We start from the raw sequence: 27,850 nt of genomic DNA, 5'->3' as shown, positions 1-27,850 counted from the left end.
TCAAACGCTTCCGTTGTCTTCCTTTCCGGTTTTCCTGTTCTCCATGATTCACTACCATACAGTGTTGTGCTACGAACGTACATTTTCAGAAATTTCGTCCTAAAACTAAGGCCAATGTTTGAGTCTAATAGAGTCCTCTTTCCCAGGACTGCCTTCTTTCTCTGCGCTTTGTCTGCTTTTAGTTTCTTCCTTGCTCCGACCGTGACGAGTAACTTTGCTTTCAATTTAGCAGAATTCCTTTACTTCGTCTGCTTCGTGAATACCAATATTGATGTTAATTTTCACGCTGTTCTCATTTATTCTACATTTCATTATCTTTGTCTTTTGCCGCTTTTCCCTCAGACCATATACTGTCCTCACTAGACTGTCCACTCCATCCTACAGAGCCTGTAATGTTCTTTCACATTCACTGAGGATAGCAGTGTCTTCAGCGAAACTTTGACTGATATCACCTTGAATTTAAATCCCGCTCTTGAACGCTTCTTCCATTTCCGTCATTTCTTCTTCCGTGTATAGAATGGACAGTAGGGGCAAAAGACTATGTCCCTGTCTTGCACTCTTTTTAATCCGAGAACCTCATTCTTTGTCTTACAATCTTATTATTCCCTCTTGGTTCTTGAATGGATAGTAAGATTTCAATACCCTTCTTCCACCTATCAGCATGGCCTTCTCTTAATATTTAGAAATATGCACAGTAATTAAATGCTTCGACTGTTATGTTCACTCCACGCATCCATTACCAGGTGTGGGAAACACTGTAGATAGCAACACATCAGATACTGACGGATATTGACTGGTATCCGTTCACAAGACGCCCATCCAGTTAGTAGGATAAAAGCGAGATTCGGCACTGGACACGCACTTACGCGTTAACTGTCTGTCGCTTTCGCAGGTACGACAAGACGCAGAGCAAGGAGACGGAGTGCCGCTACAGCCGCAACCAGGGCTACGTCATCTTCTCGGCGACCGGCTCGTTCTACCTGCCGCTGGCCGTCATGCTGTACGTGTACGCGCGCATCTCATGCGTCATCGCGCGCCGCCACAGCCAGCTGACGGGTGGGGTGGATGCGCAGCACCAGGTCAGTCGGACCCTTCTGCCCTCACACAGGCTTTACATCTAGCTGTGTATGTGTGAAATGACATTAAAACAGCCCCCCACTAAAGACGCAGCACCCCAAATACACCCTCCCCCCCCCCCCGCCCCCCCCCCCCAGTGAATATTTCTATCTTGTGGAAGCTGATTTACCAGGGTTGCAGGTCCACGGATCCACACTGCCTGAAAATAATAATAATCACAATAATAACGAAGCATCCAGAAGGCGCGTAGGAAACGAAATGAGACATGACGGACTGAGAGAATATGTGATGTTATTTCACTGATAACAAAGTCGAGTCACTATTACGAAGAGCTTGGCAGAGTCAGCTAGACATCAAAAGAGAGCTCCGTACACTCAACAGCGAGACGTGCGACTTCGGCTCCCAACCCAATGTCTCCGTGTGACCGCAGACTTGACTCGCTAGTCTCCGCCACTACCCATTTCTGGCATGAGTATGTTGTCGAGTACAAGTGGACTCGGCTCGCTCAGGAAGGAGAACGACTACACGATTTCGCAAGTATTTAACTGCAGACTCGTGGCATTCCTGCTGCATTAGCACCCATTTTGAAAGAAATGTCCGACATTCAATTATAAAATTACTATCCATTTCTTTCACACCGTCATGATTTTGGCTTTATAGCCATTACGAAGCGCAAGTTGAAATGTGACAAAATGTCCGAAATGCCTAAATGACAGTAGCAACCATTGGTCATGACGATTTATATGAATAAAGACTGACCGGTTAGCAGTGAATACAGTCGTGTTTCTAAGTACTTTTATATACAATGCATGGGGGCTTAATTAAATATAATTGAAAACAATTTTTTATTTTTCGTTCGTAGCAGTATGTCCGATTACGCTGTGTCTCGTAAACGGTGGCCCCGACTAGTTTTAGTACGCAATCTGACTGCATAGAACAACAACAAAGAATGAAATGAAAATTTCCTGTTAACACAATTAAATAACTAAGTCCCCAGCAACTATAAAACCTACGAAACCAAAGCACAAGTGTAATTGTTCTGTGTGTGGAAGTGTGACTCAACGTACACATCAGGCACGGTTCTTCTTCAATAAGGAAAGAAATTTTAAATATCATTTATACTGAAGTAACTAAAAAATAGAAATACTATAATTGCGTAAGGAAAGCAGAATTACACTCTAATACAAGAACACAAGCCAGATGCTTTGTTGACTGAACCTGTAATGACGCATTATTTAAGACATTGATATAATAAAATGAAAAGGAATTTTTTTTTTTTTTTTACCTTCATGTATTGAGGAAAATCACTCTAATCATTACAATATATCTCCACACCGACTCTCTACTACCACATCTCAGCAAGAATCCTCCACCACGACCTCTCGCCAAGCACTCTTCACTAGCACATCTCAACAAGCACTGACTGCTACGAGCTCTCCCCAAGCACTGCCAGTGGAGGCGGCTGAATAATACTCTTTGGCGCAATCTCTGGCGCTTTGGCTCAGTGTAGCCACCTTTCATATGCCCCTCCTCCACGGGCCAGAATTTTATGGTATTTTTGCCAGCATTGGTGGTGAAAATACCACCAAATTCGTCCACAAAAATACAGACAAAAATAAAAGATAATATTAATACGTAAATATCACATATTTAGATAAAATTTTTGGCTTTGCACTGACCTTTCAATAACCTAATATCTAAAATACAGTAAGCAATACAAAAATCTTTCATACATGTGACTTTACATAATAGTTTACACAATACACAAAAAATCAGTTTATACAAATGTTCACATAAAATGCTTTCAATGATTAAAAAAAAACAAGTAGTTGATAGTTCCAGCAGTAGCACCCAGCAATGGTCAACAGGTGCAGAGAGCAACAAGTGACATCATTCAGCGGAAGCAGTTTCATCAGTGGCACCCAGCAATGTTGAACAGGTACACACAGCAACAAGCCACATTATTTCAGTAAAAACAGTCCATCAGTGGTTCAAATGGTTCAAATGGCTCTGAGCACCATGGGACTTAACATCTGTGGTCATCAGTCCCCTAGAACTTAGAACTACTTAAACCTAACTAACCTAAGGACATCACACACATCCATGCCCGAGGCAGGATTCGAACCTGCGACCATAGCGGTCACGCGGTTCCAAACTGAAGCGCTTAGAACCGCACGGCCACACCGGCCGGCAGTCCATCAGTGGCACCCAGTAATGTTGAGCAGGTGCAGACACCAACAAGTGACATTATGTCAGTAGAAGCAGTTCCATCAGTGGCACCCATTAATGTTGACAGGTGCAGACAGCAACAAGTGACATTATGTCAGTAGAAGCAGTCCATCAGTGGCACCCAGTAATGTTGAGCAGGTGCAGACACCAACAAGTGACATTATGTCAGTAGAAGCAGTTAATTAGTGGCACCCAGTAATGTTGAACAGGTGCAGACAGCAACAAGTCACATTATTTCAGTAGAAGCAGTTCATCAGTGGCACCCAGTATTGTTGAACAGGTGCAGACAGCAACAAGTGACATCACTCAGCAGAAACAGTTCCATTAGTGGCACCCAGCATTGTTGAACAGGTGCAGACACCAACAAGTGACATCATTTCAGTAGAAGCAGTCCATCAGTGGCACCCAGTAATGTGGAGCAAGTGCAGACACCAACAAGTGACATTATCTCAGTAGAAACAGTTCCATCTGTGGCACTCAGCAATGCTGAAGAGGTACACACAGCAACAAGTCACATTTCTCAGCAGAAGCGGTTCCATTAGTGACATCCAGCATTGTTGAACAGGTGCAGACACCAACAAGTGACATTATTTCAGTAGAAGCAGTTCATCAGTGGCACCCAGTAATGTTGAACAGGTGCAGACACCAACAAGTCACATTATTTCAGTAGAAGCAGTTCATCAGTGGCACCTAGCAATGTTGACAGGTGCACACAGCAACAGGTCATATTATTTCAGTAAAAGCAGTTCCATCTGTGGCACCCAGCAATGTTGAACAGGTACACACAGCAACAAGTGACATTATCTCAGTAGAAGCAGTCCATCAGTGGCACCCAGCAATGTTGAGTAGGTGCAGACACTGACAAGTGACATTATTTCAGTAGAAGCAGTCCATCAGTTGCACCTAGCAATGATGAGCAGGTCCAGAGAGCAGTCCATAATATTCACTATCACTGATCACACTGTTCATCAGAGTTTATTAGCAGAAATTAAACATGTCCTAGTGGCACCAATCATGTAGAAAAAGTACAAGTAATAGTCCATAATATTCACTATCACTGATCACACTGTTCATCAGAGTTTATAAGCAGAAATTAAACATGTCCTAGTGGCACCAATCATGTAGAAAAAGTACAAGTAACAGTCCATAATATTCACTATCCTAATTACACAGTTCCTCAGCAGAAATTAATCATTTCTAAGTGGCACCCATTATGTTGAAAAAGTGCAGGTAACAGTCCATAATATTCACTATCACTAATCACACAGTTCATCAGCAGAAATTAAACATTTCTAAGTGTCACACATCAATGTTGAACAAGTGCAGGTAACAGTTCATAATATTCACTATCAATAATCACACAATTCATCAGCAGAAATTAAACATTTCTAAGTGGCACCCATTATGTTGAAGAAGTGCAGGTAACAGTCCATAATATTCACCATCACTAATGAGACAGTTCAGGCATGAACAATAGTTTGAATGCACATACAAATGCTTTTACACTAAATATACAAATTCTAATAAACACACAAATGATATCAGATAATTGTCATATTAACTATTACAAATACACAAATACCAGGAAACCTATAATATTTATGGGTGTCAGTGCAAGCCACAACAAACAAGTAAAATAATATATAGGAGATAGGTTGGGACTAATTATTTGGGATTAGGAAAGGAAAACACACAAAACACACTCACTCATCTTTCATCCACATTAAGTACTACTGTGTAATTGAATAGTGTTAACTGTGTAAATGCAATTCTGTCAAAATTTGATGTTCATCATGTGTATCAAGTAGTAGTGGCAGCAATGTATAACAGTCAATAATAGTTAAGGTAACGTCATAGTCATCATGTCAAGACCAATGTTTGCCAAGCCAGATCAAATGTACTGTTGCTGAACAACTGTCAGTGAGCCAAGATATGCAATTACTTCCTCTCTCACAAAAAAAAGTAAATACTGCTTAGTGATTTAACAAAGTGTGTGTAGACAATCTTCCTTCCACTTTAGTGTTCTAGTCTGCTATCTTCATCCTCCTTGTTCAATATAGACCAACAAAAAAAATATACACCTCACTTACTTTACTTCTTATCCACCAAAACTCCAATAATCATCAGCATCACATAATCTCAATACTTCAATAATACCTCTTACGTCGATACATATAAACCTTATCATCAACATCATTTACCTTACCTCTTGTCCACAAAAACTCCAATAATCGTCAACTTCATATAATCTCAATACCTCAATAATACCTCTTCAATACGTCGACACATATAAACCTTATCGCCAATATCATTTCACTTCCATAACAACTGTTTCCTCTAGTCAGTCTCCTCGAACAAGTACAGATAAAATCCTAATGCAAACCTCATCATCCCATACAATCCGAAGACACATTGTCAACACACAACCTCTGTGTAATCCAGCTGACCCAAATCTTCTACTCATTATGAATTATAAACAAAGAAATGCATACATGACCTCTAACAGACTTTGTTCGAATAACTCTCAGTAATTAAGTACGATTACGGAGTGTGAATGATCATAATATTTCACACTGTGTACACCACTTCAAGAATTATGGCAAACAGATGCAAACATGTGGAGTATTTCTTGTGTCAAGTGTCACTTCCTATTTCAATTCCTCACGAAAAATGCAGTGTAATAACTGTCAATGGTCTAAACCTAGTATTGGTATGTCATGTCATTAGCTTCCTTCCTATTAGCATACATTTATACAGCTTTCATAAAACCTCAGCTCATGTGACTTCTATGAAGTTTCTTGTACTAATGTCGTTCGTCGAATTATAGCAGTTCATTTTCTTATCTTAAAAATATAAGGCACTGAGCGTAAGCAAAACAAGCAATAGCGAGTAAATATACCAGTAGAGAACAGAATGTCAACAAGTGGATGCAGCACAATTCTTACAACGAGGCTCTGCCAAGCGAACAATCTATAATTAATACAATAATGTGACCTAAACTCTATGTTCATACACAGTATATCAGCATTTCTATATACCAAATTAAAGAGTAGTTATGACAACAAAACAGAAATGTGTAAATATGTAATCCATAAGCAAGGCAGCAAATATGTTATCTAACATAATAAACAGGTCATTAGCATCATATCAGCATAAGCAAATAAATGTTCATATGTAATCTTAATAAGTAAACATGAAGGCGCAAGCAGATAAATCACAAAGTATAACTTACGTACCTAACCACATCAGCACAATTAATCAGGTGACAATTATAATTTAAATAAATAAGCACAGCAGGCACATAATAAAAAAATATGGCATCAGTGAAAAAGCAGTGCAGCCAAGCGATGCATAATATATACAAATAACAACCCTGTTCATTAATAAAACATTGACAAAAATCAGCAAATGTACGCAAGCACGTCGCTTCACAAGTAAATTCATAGAACATGAAATTAGCACAAAGTATGAATCACGTGATTGCGAGCAGCAAATTACGTCTAAAGTACGTACTTAAGTGGAAATATGTTACCTGAAAAATAAACTCAATTAATAGTTACCTTTTTAGTTTATTAGTTTCTTCTTGGAAATTACATTCTTTCTGAAATTTTCTCGATAGCGAGTCCTCTTCACGTCGGAGACACACAGAATTTACCTGAAGTTCTTAAATATTTTATACAACCGTATCCTGAAAAATACTGAATGTTAATAACATAATTCATCAAGTCACTATAGCTTTATACTGAATTTAGTCGGAGAACTTAGACTGTGTATTTGTCTACGGCTGTCAGTGCATTCGCACTGAGCGCTTGATCAGCTGTAGGCGCGTGACGTAGGAAGCAATTGTTTGCGGTCAACGACTGCCTTGTGCGGCGCGCAGACTTGACTGTTGCTTTGAGTATACGCCGCCGCCAAAACACAGCGCGGTATCCTTGTATTCTCTGCATGTTTACATGTAGCTGTTAGTTTCTCAAAAGTATGTTATTCCACAAAAATCTTAACGTTTGATATATGATGTATTCCCTTAGAGCGCCGAGATTTAAGAGTTTCTTCTTCGACAGTGTTATCATGTATAATTTTGCGAACTCTATATGGACCGTTATAAAGCAGAAAAAATTTGCGACACAAGACTTTACCTTTGTGCGACAAACGGTGAGACTTAATTAACACCTTTTGACCAACTGACAAGATTTTTAAACGACCAGGATGCTTAGCTGATTTCTCTCTTCTAGCAGCCGCAGACGCAATATTTTGTAGAGCCATGTTCACAACTTCAGAATGCCGCAGTTTCCGTGAAGGTGGAAAAGGAACGATTTCAGATATGCGATTTGTCGGTGCTTTACTTTTTAATATCAGTTTGGCGGTAAAGAAGTTGAGTCATTAGGAAGTTCATTCAGAATGTTTTGAAAAATATGAAGATACTGATCCCAAGTTCTGTGATTCTGATGACAATAAAGACGACACAATTTATTGATTTCCTTCATCCATCTCTCTGAAGCGTTAGATTGAGGGTGAAAAAGTGAAATGAAGATTGGTTTAATCTTACGACGCCGTAGAGTACGAAGCCAAATTTTAGAACGAAACTGTGATCCATTATCTGATATAACCTTATCAACATGACCCACTTCTTTAAGAAAATGTTTGATGAAAGCGTTAGATACTGAACAAGCTGTTGCTTTGCGTAACGGTGTAAAACACACATATTTTGATGCCAACTCCACTGCTACGAAAATGTACGCAAAACCATTAGTAGAACGAACCACTGGACCAAACAAATCGACTGCAGCCATGTCCTTTAATTTCGCTGGAATGATAGGAAACAACGGTGCTCTGTGAGAAATTGTTGGCGGCTTAGCCTTTTGACATAATTTGCATTTGGCCAGAACAGATCGAATACGTTTTTCCATATTACTAAAGTAGCAATTTTTTCATAATTTATGAAAACATTTTCTGGGACCAAAGTGCGCATAACTGAAATGCGTATACCAAATCAGCTTATTAACCCACTCATCAGGAATACAAACTAACCAAACAGAGTTGTCGACCGATTTTCGTTTAAAAAGAATGTCATTGCGAACTGAATAGCATCTAGTTTCTCTAGATCAGGAAGAATACCTTCTGTAGAAATAATGTGACCGAGAAATTTCACCTGAGAACGACCAAATTCAGATTTTTCTAAGTTCACTGTAATGCCAACTCTTGCAAAAATACGTAATAATGAATCCAAAATTTTATTGTGCTCACTCCAAGAACGTTTAGCAATAAGAATATCGTGAACATATGAAGTAATATTGTCACGAAGATAAACAGGTAAAATTTCGTTTAAACTACGAATGAATGCTGCTGAAGATACAGTAAGTCCAAACGGTAATTTCCGAAATCACATTTAGGTAAAATAGTCATATCCGGTTATTGTTTACTTACTCTCTAGATAGATTGATAGTCGAAGAGTTGTTTTGACAGATGCAAAGAATAGTAAAAGAGTAGGCAGCGGTGCAGAAAACTAAAAGGGAAATAGCACCACTACAGCTCGGGGCCCTATGCACGCTACGGCACGTATTCACTTAGTGTAGTGAATCCCCTGAGGACTTTAATAGCCGCACATAATTTCCAGTTTGTGACTTAATGGCCAATTTGGTGGAAGTGCGTACATAAATTGATCTAACCATGAACATGGATGTATGTCATTCTTAGCATTGCGGAAGATCTTAAATTTCCGAACAGTCAAAAAGTGTTTATAGTCAAAGTTTTCGCCTCGTGGCGACAAAGACCTACCGCGTCTGTGCCAGTCCCAATGTTGATTATTGTCAAGTTCGCGCGCCTGGCGCTCTCTTGTTGCATCCCGTAAATGAAACAAATTATTTTCTTCAAACCCCTCTGCTACCTGTGATTCTAAATTTTTTTTGCTATTTTTTCCTACGATTTCCCCTTCAATTTGTTTGACTTGCTTTTTTAATGCCTCAAATTCCCTTTTAGCGCGTCCATTAAATTTTCCCTGTTTTTCAACATGCTTATTAATGTTCTGGTACTCTTCGGTTTCTGCAAATGGTAATGGAGCTGTATCATCCGAATCTCTATCCCCATTTAAACTAAGACTTGTCAATTTATCTGATATCGCCTCAACTCTTTCCGATAAGTCACCTATTTTTTCTTTCTGTTTACATCTACATCTACATCTATACTCCGCGAGCCACCTTACGGTGTGTGGCGGAGGGTACTTATTGTACCACTATCTGATCCCCCCTTCCCTGTTCCATTCACGAATTGTGCGTGGGAAGAACGACTGCTTGTAAGTCTCCGTATTTGCTCTAATTTCTCGGATCTTTTCGTTGTGATCATTACGCGAGATATATGTGGGCGGTAGTAATATGTTGCCCATCTCTTCCCGGAATGTGCTCTCTCGTAATTTCGATAACAAACCTCTCCGTATTGCGTAACGCCTTTCTTGAAGTGTCCGCCACTGGAGCTTGTTCAGCATCTCCGTAACGCTCTCGCGCTGACTAAATGTCCCCATGACGAATCGCGCTGCTTTTCGCTGGATCATGTCTATCTCTTCTATTAATCCAACCTGGTAAGGGTCCCATACTGATGAGCAATACTCAAGAATCGGACGAACAAGCGTTTTGTAAGCTACTTCTTTCGTCGATGAGTCACATTTTCTTAGAATTCTTCCTATGAATCTCAACCTGGCGCCTGCTTTTCCCACTATTTGTTTTATGTGATCATTCCACTTCAGATCGCTCCAGATAGTAACTCCTAAGTATTTTACGGTCGTTACCGCTTCCAATGATTTACCACCTATGGCATAATCGTACTGGAAGGGATTTCTGCCCCTATGTATGCGCATTATATTACATTTATCTACGTTTAGGGAAAGCTGCCAGCTGTCGCACCATGCATTAATCCTCTGCAGGTCCTCCTGGAGTACGTACGAGTCTTCTGATGTTGCTACTTTCTTGTAGACAACCGTGTCATCTGCAAATAGCCTCACGGAGCTACCGATGTTGTCAACTAAGTCATTTATGTATATTGTAAACAATAAAGGTCCTATCACGCTTCCCTGCGGTACTCCCGAAATTACCTCTACATCTGCAGATTTTGAACTGTTAAGAATGACATGTTGTGTTCTTTCTTCTAGGAAATCCTGAATCCAATCACAAACCTGGTCCGATATTCCGTAAGCTCGTATTTTTTTCACTAAACGTATGTGCGGAACCGTATCAAATGCCTTCCTGAAGTCCAGGAATACGGCATCAATCTGCTCGCCAGTGTCTACGGCACTGTGAATTTCTTGGGCAAATAGGGCGAGCTGAGTTTCACATGATCTCTGTTTGCGGAATCCATGTTGGTTATGATGAAGGAGATTTGTATTATCTAAGAACGTCATAATACGAGAACACAAAACATGTTCCATTATTCTACAACAGATTGACGTAAGCGAAATAGGCCTATAATTATTCGCATCTGATTTATGACCCTTCTTGAAAATGGGAACGACCTGCGCTTTCTTCCAGTCGCTAGGTACTTTACGTTCTTCCAGCGATCTACGATAAATTGCTGATAGAAAGGGGGCAAGTTCTTTAGCATAATCACTGTAAAATCTTAAGGGTATCTCGTCTGGTCCGGATGCTTTTCCGCTACTAAGTGATAGCAGTTGTTTTTCAATTCCGATATCGTTTATTTCAATATTTTCCATTTTGGCGTCCGTGCGACGGCTGAAGTCAGGGACCGTGTTATGATTTTCCGCAGTGAAATAGTTTCGGAACACTGAATTCAGTATTTCTGCCTTTCTTCGGTCGTCCTCTGTTTCGGTGCCATCGTGGTCAACGAGTGACTGAATAGGGGATTTAGATCCGCTTACCGATTTTACATATGACCAAAACTTTTTAGGGTTCTTGTTTAGATTGTTTGCCAATGTTTTATGTTCGAATTCGTTGAATGCTTCTCTCATTGCTCTCTTTACGCTCTTTTTCGCTTCGTTCAGCTTTTCCTTATCAGCTATGATTCGACTACTCTTAAACCTATGATGAAGCTTTCTTTGTTTCCGTAGTACCTTTCGTACATGATTGTTATACCACGGTGGATCTTTCCCCTCGCTTTGGACCTTAGTCGGTACGAACTTATCTAAGGCGTACTGGACGATGTTTCTGAATTTTTTCCATTTTTGTTCCACATCCTCTTCCTCAGAAATGAACGTTTGATGGTGGTCACTCAGATATTCTGCGATTTGTGCCCTATCACTCTTGTTAAGCAAATATATTTTCCTTCCTTTCTTGGCATTTCTTATTACACTTACGTCTTCCGTAAGTGTCGCGACTCGGGTTTCAGTATTAACACATTTGGTAGTTAACTGTTCATATTGTTGTGTTAGGTTATTTAATCTGTCATTTGCTACGGATTCCTCGATTCTCTCAAATATTTCTTCCTTACCTTTCCACATTGTAAATTTAACTCTGAAAATTTCTGTACTATCACGCGATCTCTTTCCTCCTGTTCTCTATCCTGTTCCCTTTGTCTAATCTCTACACACCGAGCGAGGTGGCGCAGTGGTTAGACACTGGACTCGCATTCGGGAGGACGACGGTTCAATCCCGCGTCCGGCCATCCTGATTTAGGTTTTCCGTGATTTCCCTAAATTGCTCCAGGCAAACGCCGGGATGGTTCCTTTCAAAGGGCACGGCCGACTTCCTTCCCCGTTCTTCCCTAATCCGATGAGACCGATGACCTCGCTGTCTGGTCTCCTTCCCCAAACCAACCAACCAATCTAATCTCTACTGCAACTAATCTATTATTATGAGAATTCAAAATCGGTTGTACTTCTTCTCTGATTTCTTTCTTTAATTCATCTTTCATATTTTTGAAACATGTCCCTATTCGTGAATCTAACCGTGTTTCCAAAGTTCCCATCTCTGTTTTTAATTCAGATCCAAACCGTGTTTCCATTGTTCCCATATCAGTTTTTAATTCAGATCGTAAAGTTCCCATCTCTGTTTTAATTGTTCCTATATGTGATCCCATTGTTCCCATCTCAGTTTTAACTGTTCCTATCTCTGTTTTAAATTCAGATCGAAAATTTAATATTACACTCATCAACTGCTCCATATTAACTTGTTCGAAATTCCTTTCGCCCCTAACATTTCCCACAAAACCAGCTTCCTTCGTCATAGCTGTAAAGCTATCTGTGTTCGATACTATTCCAGAATCTTCTATCGTTAATCTCGTATTCTGTGAATTTTCTGATCGAGAAAAATTTTGAAATGGTTCCGGACTGTCTTCCCGACTTATTAAATTGTTTTCAACTCCATTATTCATCATACTGTTGTCCTGTGTTGGCGAGTTCGCCATGTCAACAATTTCGTCATTCTCACTATTCATCATTTTCGCCTTTTCATCGATCGCGTAATCATTTACAAAACATACAAAACTCGTCACTGTACGAAAATTACACACAATGACTCCTCATCTCCAACAATACCATTCACACGAGATGTTTCCCTCAAACACGATTAACGAACAATTGAAATAATTGCACTAAATTGTCAAACCCATAGACAAGACAACAAATTTAAATTTTGGAAAATACCATTAGAAGAATCTACACATGCAAAATAGACTACAATTACTAACTACAAATTACTACAACAATACTACTGTCTACTATTTTTACAATCAGAAGAATTCCAAGGGACGATCCGAAGCAGCGGTCGCCACGTGCATGGGGGCTTAATTATTATTTTTTAACGCAAATATATTTTTAATTTTCAGTCGCTGTATGTCCGATTACGCTGTGTCTCGTAAACGGTGGCCCCGACTAGTTTTAGTGCGTAATCTGACTGCATAGAACAACAACAAAGAATGAAATGAAAATTTCCTGTTAACACAATTAATTAATTAAGTCCCCAGCAACTATAAAACCTACGAAACGAAAGCACAAGTGTAATTGTTCTGTGTGTGGGAGTGTGACTCAACGTACACATCAGGCACGGTTCTTCTTCAATAAGGAAAGAAATTTTAAATATCATTTATACTGAAGTAACTAAAAAATAGAAATACTATAATTGCGTAAGGAAAGCAGAATTACACTCTAATACAAGAACACAAGCCAGATGCTTTGTTGACTGAACCTGTAATGACGCATTATTTAAGACATTGATATAATAAAATGAAAAGGAAATTTTTTTTTTTTTTTTACCTTCATGTATTGAGGAAAATCACTCTAATCATTACAATATATCTCCACACCGACTCTCTACTACCACATCTCAACAAGAACTCTCCACCACGACCTCTCGCCAAGCACTCTTCACTAGCACATCTCAACAAGCACTGACTGCTACGAGCTCTCCCCAAGCACTGCCAGTGGAGGCGGCTGAATAATACTCTTTGGCGCAATCTCTGGCGCTTTGGCTCAGTGTTGCCACCTTTCAACAAATAATTTTTTCAGAGACTGCTCTCAATTTGTTTTAATATTTAACTTCTATTCACAGAAAGTCTAGCAATAACGTTGACATATGAACACTTTCGAAGCGTTACCAAGTCTGAAAGACACTACCAGAAAACATGATATGAGGATGAATTTAGCTTGCTCTGAGCAAATTTTGTATGTTTTTTGTCTGAAGCGTGAGCTACCAAAAACTTATTCCATGTATCACTCCTATTCTAATGGAATTCATTTTGCAGTTGCGTACTTTGCATCAACGAGTTTACGTCTTACACTCACCACAGTCTCAAAAAACACGGCCTCAAATAACGTCTATCTGATCCCAACAATAAATGAATTCGCGTTGTCGGTGCCTCTTTACAACTGCAATATCGTGGCCGGCCGGGGTGGCCGTGCGGTTCTAGGCGCTACAGTCTGGAACCGCGTGACCGCTACGGTCACAGGTTCGAATCCTGCCTTGGGCATGGATGTGTGTGACGTCCTTAGGTTAGTTAGGTTTACGTAGTTCTAAGTTCTATGGGACTGATGACCTTAGAAGTTAAGTCCCATAGTGCACAGAGCCATTTGAACCATTCTTTTGCAATATCGTGTACTTATCTTCCGTATTAATAATACGTCACGACTAGCCTTACACTTCGGCATGCTTCGGTAAGAGAGAACGAGTCGATGAGCTAGAAGCGACCACAGACTGCAGCGCGTACGAAGGACGCCCGTTTGTACTGATGTAACGGCGGCAACTTGATTTGTTGCAGCCCGCAACAAACGACTCGTACCCGTTCCATTTCTGATGTCTAGTGTAAGTCCACTTGTCGTTGTGACGTTGCACACTCTCTCACCTGGATGGATGCACCGGTCGAATTGGGCAGGGCGTCATAAATCCGTTGTGCCATCTCCTGAAGCAAGTCGGCCCACAGCTATTGTAATTGGTCCTTGATACCCTTCCACTGGCTCAGAATGGACATCTGACCAGGTCGCACAAGGGAGACAGGGCGGCTATCTTGCTGGCCCTGGAGTACTTCAGTTCCATGCTTACTTTTCTGCAAATGCCGTGTGTGAAAGAGCATTGAAAACCGGCACCATAAAACTGTCGCATGAGAGGTAACACATGAGAACGCAGATGTCTGTGACGTGCCGCTGTGCTGTCGGAATACCTAAATCACAAACAGCCGTGACTGGAAGTCATACCCGATGACGTCAGGAGCAACATCATTGCGCCTGTCTAAAAACACAGGAAGAATGAGATTCTTCACAGATCCCGCCTTCTCGCTGTCGATCATCCGTGGGCAGTTCAAAATGGTTCAAATGGCTCTGAACAGGTTCGAATCCTGCCTTGGGCATGGATGTGTGTGACGTCCTTAGGTTAGTTAGGCTTACGTAGTTCTAAGTTCTAGGGGACTGATGACCTTAGAAGTTAAGTCCCATAGTGCTCAGAGCCATTTGAACCATCTTTTTGCAATATCGTGTACTTATCTTCTGTATTAATAATAAGTCACGACTAGCCTTACACTCCGGTATGCTTCGGTAAGAGACTGGGACTTAACGTCTGAGGTCATCAGTCCCCTAGAACTTAGAACTACTTAAACCTAACTAACCTAAGAACATCACACACATCCATGGCCGAGGCAGGATTCGAACCTGCGACCGTAGCGGTCGCGCGGTTCCAGACTGAAGCGCCTAGAACCGCTCGGACACTCCGGCCGGCCCGTGGGCAGTGCTGAATCGCTCAGCACAATGCGACTCCACTCATCAGCAGTCCATATTTCTCCCTCACGCAGCTGTTTGTGTTTTAATGTTAACTGCAGCCAACGCATGGGACGGTAAGTCCCTGGTCCGGTTACTAGTAATCTCTTACGATTGATGCGGCATAACACAGAATGCGGCAAGGAGTCTTATTCTCGGGTGGCGGCCGCAGATGTGAAGGCGTTACAGTGTGCTTGGTGCACAGTACAGCGGTCCGTCCTTGTCGTTGTCAGACGTGATCGACCGGAAACCTGACGATGAGTGAGCCTCCCCTCACATTCCCATATTGTCCAGCATCGGGCCACTGTCACTATCCGAATGCCCAGAAAATATTGATAGTTCACAATTCAAATGCAGACCCACAGCTCTGTCAGGCACCGATAATCGGTCTCATGTGAGTGCGAAGCATCTCCGTTTCTTTCACAGAAACTGCTCAGCATCTGACGGTATTCCCGCCCATTATATACCCTAAAAAACCTGGAAACGACACTAGACACGAAGTCTGTCTGCCTAACACAGCAAATTACAACTCTAACCATTTAGGGACCTGCAGAAATTTTCTACGTAAACGATGTTACATTTGCATCCAACCGTATCTTCTGGATGCAATTCTTAGGTCAGGCACTGTATTTTATATCTGAAGCGTTCTTCACTTTATAAATAACAAACAAAAATTAGAGAAATGTTTGTTTATTACTGTTGAGCACAAAAACGGTGAGTTGCACTGAAGTATGTCCTTGCAGCAGTGTTTCCATCTTCTCACGAGGTAAAATCAACTAGCTGTAAAATAATGCACCAGCGTAACTGTCGAAGTGTACGCCTGCTATAGCCGTCTGTACCGTGACTCCCCGCAATTTACACTAGCGCTCATCTTTAGTTACGGTCATTTCTATTATTTTGGTGGTGTATGAGGTCATTTTTATGGTATCAAACACGCACTACGTAAGAATTAAAATGTTTCTTGTGTGTGTGTGTGTGTGTGTGTGTGTGTGTGTGTGTGTGTGTTTGAGGTTTACGGGCGCTAAACAGCGGGGTCAACAGCGCCCAAAATGTTTCTTAAGGGGCTCCGGATCGCCCTATACTTGCAATGTTAAAATAACGCTTATAAATTACATCTTTCCTCACAAAGTATTTGAGGTAGGAAGTTGAACATTTTACAGATTATTTATTGGAATATGGGCTACAACTTCACACAGGGATTTTACAAAATTTTAGTTCAGTTATTAAAGATGATTTTTTTTTCAATTGTAATGAAAATTCACAACATTTTTTTGCAATTTTTTATTTATATATTCAAAAATATACAGTTTTTTGGAAAAAGGCTGTGTTAAATTATGCAGAAGGTACTGTGTAACATTTACTGAAAGTTTGAAACAAATATGTTTGGAAGATCCTTAGAAAACATGTAATTAGTATGAGAAAATAAAAGTTTTGGGAATCGAGCGACAAAGATTGGATTAACTTTTTAGTGCATTCCAGGTCCATATGATGGATTATCTCCATCCTCTGCAAACTCCTCCTCCAGCTTCCTCTTGTTCCTCCTCCTGTTTACTCTTGCTTGTGTTTCTAGACTCTTTACAGCCCTGTCTGCAGCCCGAAGGCGTTCCTTGTCTAAAGCAAGCATCGCTCGTACCAACTTAGAACCTATCTTCATTCCCATATTTCTAAATACCTTGCACGTTACAATGTTGCCATCATTGAAAGTCGCAACAGCATCATACACACCAAAGTGAAGTGTTTCTATTCCAACAAATACAGTCTTGGGGATTCTCGACCATATAACACTATTTACACTTTCATTGGGGTTTTGAGTTTTTCCGTGAATACACTTTTTCAACAGTTCAGGTGCTGCTAAGTCTCTGAAAATAGGTTTTATCACCTCCATTATTGCATGAGGCAGACTATGCTTATGAGTGTACACTTCTCCAGTTAGCAATCCTTTGTTATATTTACACCAACTGTCTTCTTCTTTGGGACACAAGCTATGTTGGGGATTTTCATCGGTTGAAGAAGTATGAAAAAAAAGAGCCCAAACAGCTTTCTTCATTTGGTCGACACTTTGTGTATTTTGCCTAACAGCCATTCCATAATAGTTCTGTATTTTGTCAAATACACTGTCAGTTAACCTTCCCTTCCCATCCAACCCTTTACCATCACTGAGTTTTTGTTTTTTGTACGAAGCTTTCAGTCGCCGAAGTCTTGTTCCCATTCGCTTCTGTACGTGTCCAATACATTCAAATTTCTGCACTACAACATCATCACCATATCGCACTTTATCACACGCCTCAGAACGCTGGAATATACTGGCAACACCAGCCACTTCCATTCCTCCACTACTGCCACTATAGTTAGCTTTGCAATTATTTTCATGTGTACCTTTATATTTTTGTGGACATCTACAATACTTTGATATTACTGCTACATCTAAAACTTTCCCTGTATACATACTGGTGGCAGATACTACACCATGAAGAGATGTGTGTCCCCGTTTATGCCAGGTACCATCGAACGCTGCAGTCAAATCTCTGTTACCATTATTTTCCATTACTGCCTCTTCCACAGCGTTCTTCATAGATTCTATACAGACATCTTCTACTTTAGACCCTATTAATTTATTATAGGTCGTAAACTTGGTTGGGGGATGTGGAAGATTCATGATGCCACAGAAAATTGCACCTGCAGTAGCACCCTTACCAACTGAACGCAAGGAATAAACAAATCTAATGTTGTGTTCATAGATTTTGCTACCATTTTCTTCAGTTGCAGTTACTGCAATACTGTTCCAAAAGGTGGTCATGTATGAACACTTATCACATTTCAGTTGTATTTCACTAGCAAGTCCTACGTGCTTTATTATGGAGAGTTCCAGACCAACTTCACTACAATGAATACATCTTACACAGTTTGAAAAAATTCCTTTGAGAACCGACATATCAAATATTTCATTTACATCCGATTCGCCCATAAAACATTCATAGTTTTCACTCATTGAACCAAGCTTCTTCTGTGAAGTATTTTCTTTCCCACTTTGACTGCTATGGGCAGCTGTACTTGAGAGGTTAGGTTCACTCACTTGGTTATCGACTTTATTGTTTACAGTGATAACACATACCTTTGGCTTTCCAACATTTCTCCTTTTCTTAAAAGCCTTCAGAGGATTTCTAATAACTTTACTTTTACTCATTATTATACTTCAACAAAACAGAGACTCAAGAAACAGAATTAATTACGAATATTTTCGAGATAACGACAGAGTAAATAAACATGAAACAATCGACAATCACACCAGCGATATATATTGAACCATCACAGGTTAGCCACAACACATACTTTATCTCACATCACTAAAATGTACCTGATGAACACGGACGTTAATAATAACACCATTTGACAGCAGTTTAACAGCGCCACACTGGGTCACGCCCATGTAGAACACATTTCAAAAAAAATTTAAAAATAGTTGTAGTCTTCGGAATTGAATAAATTATATATCTATTAAAAGGTAATAGTCTGCAGATTCAGAAAACGCAAAAAAGTAAAAATTGAACTTTTCATGATTTTGAGCCTTTCCGGAGCCCCTTAAGAGTCAAATTAAGTTTCACTTTATGTTAACTTTTCCTGTGACGAATTATATCCACAATTCAGTGCCTCTAAAAGACATTTGGAAGCCCTAACAAATTCCGGTTTTGTTAGCACGCAAATCGTGTTTATCGATTAAACCAGGTTCAAAGGGAATTACAGGTTGTCTATGTAACTCCTTCTAGAGGCAACACCAATTGATTTTCAGTATCTCGTAAATTATCTAGATTATATTCATCCATTATGTTAGAATTAGAGTACTTAGTGGCTTCCAATAAACCCAACACACACAATACAAAAATAAAAATCCTAGGAAAAATGTCAAAATATAAGGAAAACAAAATGTTATTGTGAGGTACACCAAAAGATTCCGTTTGATGAGAGGAATGTAAATGGCATTGTGTTTGTATTGCAAGAATTTTCGATGCATATTTATCGATATTTAATTAATGAATAGTAATTAAAATATTGCCTTTTAAGTAAAACTAATTGTCATAATCGAATTATTTGGACATAGTGCTTCATTGAAAGAGTCAGTTGCTGTAAAAGGCTTTCCTATAAAAGGGTGAAATATTTGACACAGGCTTTCAAGGGTTAGTTCGCGGAAGTCATAACCCTGAAAACTTTGTGTGTCACTACTAATAAGAGGTGGAACCCAATTAGAAAAACTGGGGATCTGTACTATTAAATGGGTAACTCGGGGAAAAGTCACAATTGCAGGTTGTCTATCTAACTGCTTCTAGGGACAACAAAAATTGATTTTCAATATCTCGTAAATTATCTAGATTATATTCATCCGTTATGTGAGAATTAGAGTACTTAGTGGCTATCAATAAACCCTACACACACAATTCCAAACCTGTACGAAACTTTATCTCCATACCCGCAGCTAAAATGTCGAAAGTAAAAACGCTTATTGCGCTTTCTCTGATATGTAGTAAAACTACACCATCGGGTATGACGTTTTAATTTATTACCTCTTTACTGCTAAGTCTATTGGCAACATGTTTTGCAGGCAAGATCCACCGAGTGAACCTGCAAAATTATGTTGTGCGACACACATTTCGGAATAAATGACTTTTTATACAGAAGATTTCGAATCCTTAAAGAATCGTTGGTGGCCGTTTACCGGTATTTTATAGTAGGGAAACCAAATACGAAATCCGTAAACAAACGAAGAAAGCTGATAAGGTAAGTATGAGAAGAGTGATCGATATGCAAAGAGACGGATAATTTAAACACATTTCAAGTAGTGGCCGATAGTGTTAAGATCGTAGCACTTTTTGAACGGTGGACCATGGAATGTTCAGACGTCGTGACACAGCACGTACCCTGGCTGAACATCGTACGCTGCGTCCAGCGTTCTCAACCATGGCAGCGCTAATTTCTCCAGCAATTTGTGGCTCAGTTGATCGTCCGCTCTTCTCAGAGGCAACTCCAAAATCGCCAGTTAATTCGAACTTTCGAATAATGTTCATCAACCCCGGTGCCTAAAGAGAGCCTCTCCGTAATCCTTTAACGAGCCGATACTCGTGAAGGGAAGCGGTATTACTGCTGTTGTTTCGATAAAACTGCTTTAAGAGTAAAGCTAAACTTTGGATGAAGATGATGATGGTGATGATGATAATAAGACGAAGATGATTATAAGAGTATGAAAGGTGGGCAACGTGAATATACTTCGAAGCGTTTCGATGTTACGTTCATTGTGCGACAGCCTTTTGAAGAATTATTGCTACTATGTTTCAGTCTCTTCTGTGAAAGACTAATTTTTCACCGTAATGTACAGCAAAATGCTTTTTGTGTTTGCTCGAATTCTTCTTCGAGGGCATTCATGGAATTTCAGTTCAGAGGAGGAAACCGAACAAATTACACTACTGACCGTTAAAATTGCTACAGCACGGTGATGACGTGCTACAGACACGAAATTTAACCGACAGGGAGAAGATGCTTTGATGCGCAAATTATTAGCATTTCAGAGCATTCACACAAGGTTGGCGCCGGTGGCGACACATACAACGTGCTGGCAAGAGGGAAGTTTCCAACCGATTTCTCATACACAAACAGCAGTTGAGTGGCGTTGCCTGCTGAAACGTTGTTATGATGCCTCGTGTAAGGAGGAGAAATGCGTACCATCACGTTTCCGGCTTTGATAAAGGTCGGATTGTTGCCTATCGCGATTGCGGTTAATCACATCGCGACATTGCTGCTCGCGTTGCTCGAGATCCAATGACTGTTAGCAAAATATGGAATCGGTGGGTTCAGGAGGGTAATACGGAACGCCGTGCTGGATCCCAACGACCTCGTATGAGTAGCAGTCGAGATGACAGGCATCATATCCGCGTGACTGTAACGGATCGTGCAGCCACGTCTCGATCCCTGAGTCAAAAAATGGGGACACACTGCAAAAGTACTCACTGCCATAGTCCTCACTGCCAAAGTACTGAATCTACTGTGAAGATCTAGATACATTCATTGAGAACAAACAATGAAAATTCTCATCGCATGTAATACAGTTAATACAGATGTAATTAGGTTTGCCTGCAGTTCGTTGTTTTTTTTTTGTTTTTTTTTCTTTTTTGACGTGAAAAATGCGAAAGTAACCATCAGAAAGGACACGATCTCCATTAAACGCCGAATATACGCCACCTGCTACTGTTCATTGCTTACAATTAACACGCACGTTCCTGGCATTTTGACTGGAGGGCCATATGGATGTCTGACGATGTTCTGTAACTCTGGAATCGATAAAAAAAGTTGTGAACATAAAAAGTAAAAATAAAGACAGTTGAGTTTAATAATTAAAAAAGATTGCTTTGTGAAAGAACGTACAGTTGAACGACCAAGAAACTCATTCAGCAAAGTGGATCACAAAATAAACGATGCAACATTATGAAATAGGCATCTTTGACAGAAAAAATGCTGAAAATTAACTATTTTTTCTTACAAAATAAAGTTCAAAACTAGAACTATCTTTGCTTACAGAATTATCTTGGGTCGCATTGTAACATTTACACTCTACAACAGCAAATTACAGTAAATTGAGACTGAATTTTCGTTAAAAATGCAAGTTCATCTCACTGATATACTGTAAAAAATTTATAAATTGGTGGGTCTTCACAAAAATAATTACAACAAACAACTAGCCGTAATTACAATGCCATTATCTAGCGCAATAGTCGTCAAACTGAGGTGCGTGGGGCGCATAAGACCCGAATTACATATTTTAGCGGCCCGCGGTTCTCAGGCGCATTTTATAATAATACGAATCTAGCAACGAACGTGAAAAACTTCTTAAGTAAATAGTTTTACTGAATAAACAAAAGCACTCACAGAGAGTAATATTATTTTCACAGTCACTTCTGGGAAAGAGTTATTTCAGTTAAAAAGTGTAATCAGCTTACCTCGGAGTTTTTATTTCTCCTCCCTGAATTTTAATTCGCACGCCAAATTTTTCTATGGTTTCCTCTACTGCTTGCTCAATGTAGAGATTAAATAATATAGGACACGCTGCAACCCTGTCTAACTCCCTTCTTAATCACTGCTTCCGCTTCATGTCCATCGACTCTTACAACTGCCGTTTGGTGTCTGCATAAGTTGGAAATAGTTTTTCGTTCCCTGTATTTTACTCATCCTACATTCAGACTCTCAGTGAAAGTACTCTAGCCAACATTATCAAAATCTTTCTCTTAGTCTACAAGCGCTATAAACGTAGGTTTGCCTTTTCTTAACCTGTCTTCTAAGGTAAGTCGTAGAGTCAGTATTGCGTCGCGTGTTCCCTGTGGTTGACTACTACCGACTTTTCCATTTTTCCGTGAAGAGTTTCTGTCAGTATTCTTCAGCCATGACTTATTAACCTGATAGTCGGTAATATTTACTACCGTGAGCATTGCTTTCTGGAGGAATTACAGTAGGCGTGCGAAAAGTTCGTCAGTCAAGGAAAACTGGTTGCAGGGGCAGATAGATATGTGGTTTTGAGTGTGTGTGTGTGTATGTGTGTGTGTGTGTGTGTGTGTATGTGTGTGTTTTGAGGAGGGGAGACGTGATAGGATTGGTTTCTTGTTAATCTTCGACTGTTGACAACTGATGGGCTTGCGTGTATCCTACTATCAGTTGCTATGACATACATATCAACCGGAAGTAACATAGTCAGTGAATGCACGATACAGAAACGGTAATCTTCAAAAGTGGTACATTTTTGTAACAAACATTATGAAATTAAATAAAGGTTGTTGTAATACAACGCAATGAGAAGAAGAGAAACGACATTCAAAACACTTAGTAAACATTTGAGATCGTGTCTCATATTGCATAACGCATTTCAATATATAAAACATACAGTTACTGTTACTAATCAATTAATCATCTGCTCTCATAGGCAACAAAATAACACTTCGTCGGCCAACTACAGTGTCACCACTTTGAAGTCGCCGAGCGTGACAGCAGTCTGAAGCAGAGAACAGTCGATACAGCATGTTCGGAATGGTACCGACTTTAAGCGATCAGTACTTTGGGACCGGCGGGGAACTTATCGCGCCCTTAATCTATCTAGTGTGTTTGGACCTCACTACAAACTAATTCATTTGGCTTACCAGTTAATAAGAAGATCGGTAATTTGCGTCTCGATGTGCCTATCCACGGTGTCAATGTTTACTCGAACAAAAAGGTTTGACGACCTCTGATTTATCCAGGTCTTAATGAAGTAAAAAGAAGCTGAAGACACATTTATTTAAAATATACATCCCCAGCTCGGGAGCTACTATACACTAGTAAAACACAGCTTTTAAAGATCTAATTTCTTCACCTTCAGAAGGCGCTGTATTTCTGGCTTCTGTGTTTACATCTGATTCGACATACGATGTTTCTCAGGCTCCATTTTACTAAAGCTTGTTGCAAGAAGATGGCACTGATCACATTTTCCCGTATCCCACGAAAGAAGTGGCTTATAAGGCGCTTCTTTGCCCGATTCTTGAGTATTGTTCATCTATCTGGGATCCCTATCAGCTAGGGCTGATGGAGGAGGTAGAGAAGATCCGACGAAGAGCGGCGCGTTTCGTCACGGGATCGCTTAGCTGGCACGAGAGGGTGTTACGGAGATGCTAAACAAACTCCACTGGCAGACGTTACAAGAGAGACGTTGTGCATCACGGAGAGATTTACTACTGAAATTTCGGGACAGCACTTTTCAGGAGGAGTCAGACAACATATTACTTCCCCCCACATACATCTCGCGTATTGACCACGAGGAGAAAATTCGAGAAATTAGAGCTAATACAGAGGCTTACCGACAATCATTCTTCCCATGCACTATTCACGAGTGGAACAGGGTTGGTGAGATTAGATAGGGTTACTGAAAGCAACCTCCCCCACACATCATTAGGTGGCTTGCGGAGTATGATGTAGATGTAGATATAGATTTGTCGTCTCTTGTCATACATAGAAATAATAGTACTTATCAGTACTTAGTCTTCCCAATCCCCCTTACAGCTAAACACACTATAAAATGTAAACTACTATTCACATTTTCTTAGCACAACCAAAGGAAGCAAAACGGTCCAAGAGTTTAGCCCCCCTTACTGGTATGAAATATAATTTGTTACAGTTCTGCGAAATTTTAATGTGTTGTATTACACTGGTAGCCCGCCACGCTGATCTCAATGAAGCAAGTGACATTCTCTCTGGTGGAATACATGTTGCAGTTTTCTAACTCTAAGCAAAGTCCTTACACTTTCACAGACTGAACCATTGGGCGTAATGTGAGGATAAAGATAGTTTGTGAAAGAACGAGATTGTATGCTGCAAGTAACTCGTAGGTGAGAGGTACATGTGAGGTGTAGCTGGCTGGCTTAATTTGTAGTTGGCGCTTTTGTACAGTACTAATGGTTGTTGCATTTGGCAGAAATATCGCCGAAACGAAGCACCACACAAGAAATAACGTACATCGAAGTTACGCTATGTTTCTTGCTCATTCTTTTCATTTGCCTCTCTGTTTTGTGGTTGGATTCACCTCAAAGGAAAATGAGCTCTCCCTTAATCAGGGATAACCAGGAATATATCCTAAATTAGCAGTACGAAGCAATAAATATGATCGTGTAGGAAGACCATATCACTGATTGCTGACGTCACTCTATTGTAGAATTATGGACATGTTCTGTACTCACGCATTATAATGTTTCTGGAGAACGAAAACCTCTGTAGAAACCAACATGGATTCTCCAAAGATAGATCTTGCGAAAGACATCTCGTTGTGTTCATCCGTGAACTCCAGTGTTTCGTTCGAGAATTGAATCTAGGCTGCTGCCGTGTTCCTAGACTTCAGGAAGACGTTCGGCACGGCTCCGCACTGTCGTTACGTGAACCAAATACCACCTTACTGACTATCGGACCACATTTGTAATTAGATACATGACTATCTAAGAGATATTACGCAGTGCACTATTCTTAAATGAACAAAGTCCAAAGGTAATTTCTGGAGTAGCCCAGAGATCCGTTACACGACCACTACGGTTTACAATATCGATAATGATTTGATGGATAACATCGGAAGCTCTGTGAAACATTTTGCAGACAACGCCGTTGTGTATAGGAAGGCTGCTACGCCAAAAGTCTGTAGTGAAATACAGAAAGAACTGAAGAGTATCAGTGGCTGGTGCAGGGACTGGCATTAATGTGAGCACATATCGAAAGGCAGGATAACTACCTTTTACAGTGTCGACCGCTGCGAGACTTGCAGGAAGAGGGTCATTGAGGTTCTGGAAGGTAGCGATAAGGTTTCGGAGTCATGCTTACTCGAAAGCCGCGGCCAGCTGTGCTGGGTTTCTCGGTTGAGATCCATGGCTCGAACAGCCTGATCGAAGTTGTCCCACAACTCTCGACTGGGTTTTAACTCGATAAGTTTGGTGGTCAAGTGAGGAAGGTAAATTCATCCTTGTGCTCTTCGAATCGCGCACTTACATTAGGGGCGGTGTGACACGTTGCATTGTTCACCTAGTAGATAACATCGTGCAGAAGAAAAACGACATGGTCACCGAGGATAGATGCGTATTTGTGTTGATCCACTGTGGATTACAGAATGACGATGACACCATGGGAATGTCACCAAAAATGTCCCCAGAATAAAAGCTCCCTTCTCCGGCCTGGGCCTTTTCAACGATTGCTGCTAGGTATTTGCTTTCAGTCGTTTTACGCTGTGCGTGCCAAAGTCCATCTGTCCACTGGTGCATAAAACGTGATTCTAATGAAAAGGCCAACTGCCGTCGTTCAGTGGGCGTCCAGTATCGGGTACTGGCGTGCAAATTCCAGTCCTCATCCTCCAGGAACAGCAGTCAGCTTTGGTGCATGAACCAGGCGCCTGCTGTGGAAGCCCGTGCCCAGCAACGTTCGCTGAACGATCGTTGAGCAGACACTGTTGGTAGCCCCTTGGTTCACCTGCGGGTGCAGTTGCTTAAGAGTTACACGTCTATTCGCCCGAACGCATCTCCGCAGCCGTCGTTCACCTCTGTCATCTATCTACATCTACATCTACTTCCATACTCCGCATGCCACCTCACTGTGTGTGGCGGAGGGTACCTTGAGTACCTCCATCGGTTCTCCCTTCTATTCCAGTTCGTGGAAAGAAAGATTGTTGGTATGCCTCTGTGTGGGCTCTAATTTCTCCGATTTTCTCCTCACGGTCTCTTCTCGAGATATACGTAGGAGGGAGCAATATACTGCTTGACTTCTCGGTGAAGGTATGTTCTCGAAACTTCAACAAAAGCCCGTACCGAGCTACTGGGCGTCTCTCTCTTGCAGAGTCTTCGACTGTAGTTTATCTATCATCTCCGTGATGATGTTTTCGCGATTACTAACTGATCCTGTAACGAAGCGCGCCGCTTTCCGTTGGATCTCCTCTATCTCTCCTATCAACCCTATTTGGTACGGATCCCACACCGGTGAGCAGTATTCAAGCAGGGGGCCAACAAATGTACTGTAACCTACTTCCTTTGTTTTTGGATTGCGCTTCCTTAGTATTCTTTCAATGAATCTCAGTCTGGCATCTGCTTCACCGACGATTAATTTTGTATGGTCATTCTATTTTAAATCACTCCTAATGCCTACTCCCAGATAATTTACGGAATTAAGTGCTTGTAGTTGCTGACCTGCTATATTGTAGCTAAATGATAAAGGATCTTTCTTTTATGTATTCGCAGCACATTACACTTGTCTACACTGAGATTCAATTGCCATTCCATGCACCATGCGTCAATTCGTTGCAGATCCTCTTGCATTTCAGTACAATTTTCCAAATACGCAAAAAGCCTCAGTGAACTTCCGATGTTATCCACAAGGTAATTTATATATATTATATATATTGTCAATAGCAACGGTCCTACGACACTCTCCTGCGGCACACCTGAAATCACTCTTACTTCGGAAGAGAATGACATGCTGCATGCTGTTATCTAGGAACTCTTCCAGCCAATCACACAATTGGTCGGATAGTCCATATGCTCTTACTTTGTTCGTTAAACGACTGTGGGGAACTGTATCAAATGCCTTGCGGAAGTCAAGAAACACGGCATCTACCTGGGAAACCGTGTCTATGGGCCTCCGAGTCTCGTGGACGAACAGCGCGAGCTGGGTTTCACACGATCGTCTTTTTCGAAACCCATGCTGATTGCTATAAATTTCAAGTCTCCAGAAAAGTCATTATACTCGAACGTAATATGTGTTCCAAATTTCTACAACTCATCGACGTCAGAGATATAGGTCTGTAGTCTGTGGTGAACCACAGTTGTCTCAGAGTCA

General features: G+C 40.6%; 1 protein-coding gene across 1 annotated transcript in view; it reads left to right on the top strand.

The window, feature by feature from the left end:
- The window catches only part of LOC124606357 (dopamine receptor 2-like), a 180,517-nt gene that overhangs the window by 16,752 nt on the left and 135,915 nt on the right, over window positions 1–27,850 (top strand). The window contains exon 2 of the mRNA XM_047138338.1: window positions 893–1,079. Within this exon, the coding sequence (XP_046994294.1) occupies window positions 893–1,079 (187 nt within the window). The remainder of the gene's footprint in view (window positions 1–892; window positions 1,080–27,850) is intronic.

Source organism: Schistocerca americana, chromosome 3 (assembly GCF_021461395.2).
Source record: "Schistocerca americana isolate TAMUIC-IGC-003095 chromosome 3, iqSchAmer2.1, whole genome shotgun sequence".
NCBI lineage: Eukaryota > Metazoa > Arthropoda > Insecta > Orthoptera > Acrididae > Schistocerca > Schistocerca americana.
This window is presented reverse-complemented; position numbering and strand designations above follow the sequence as displayed.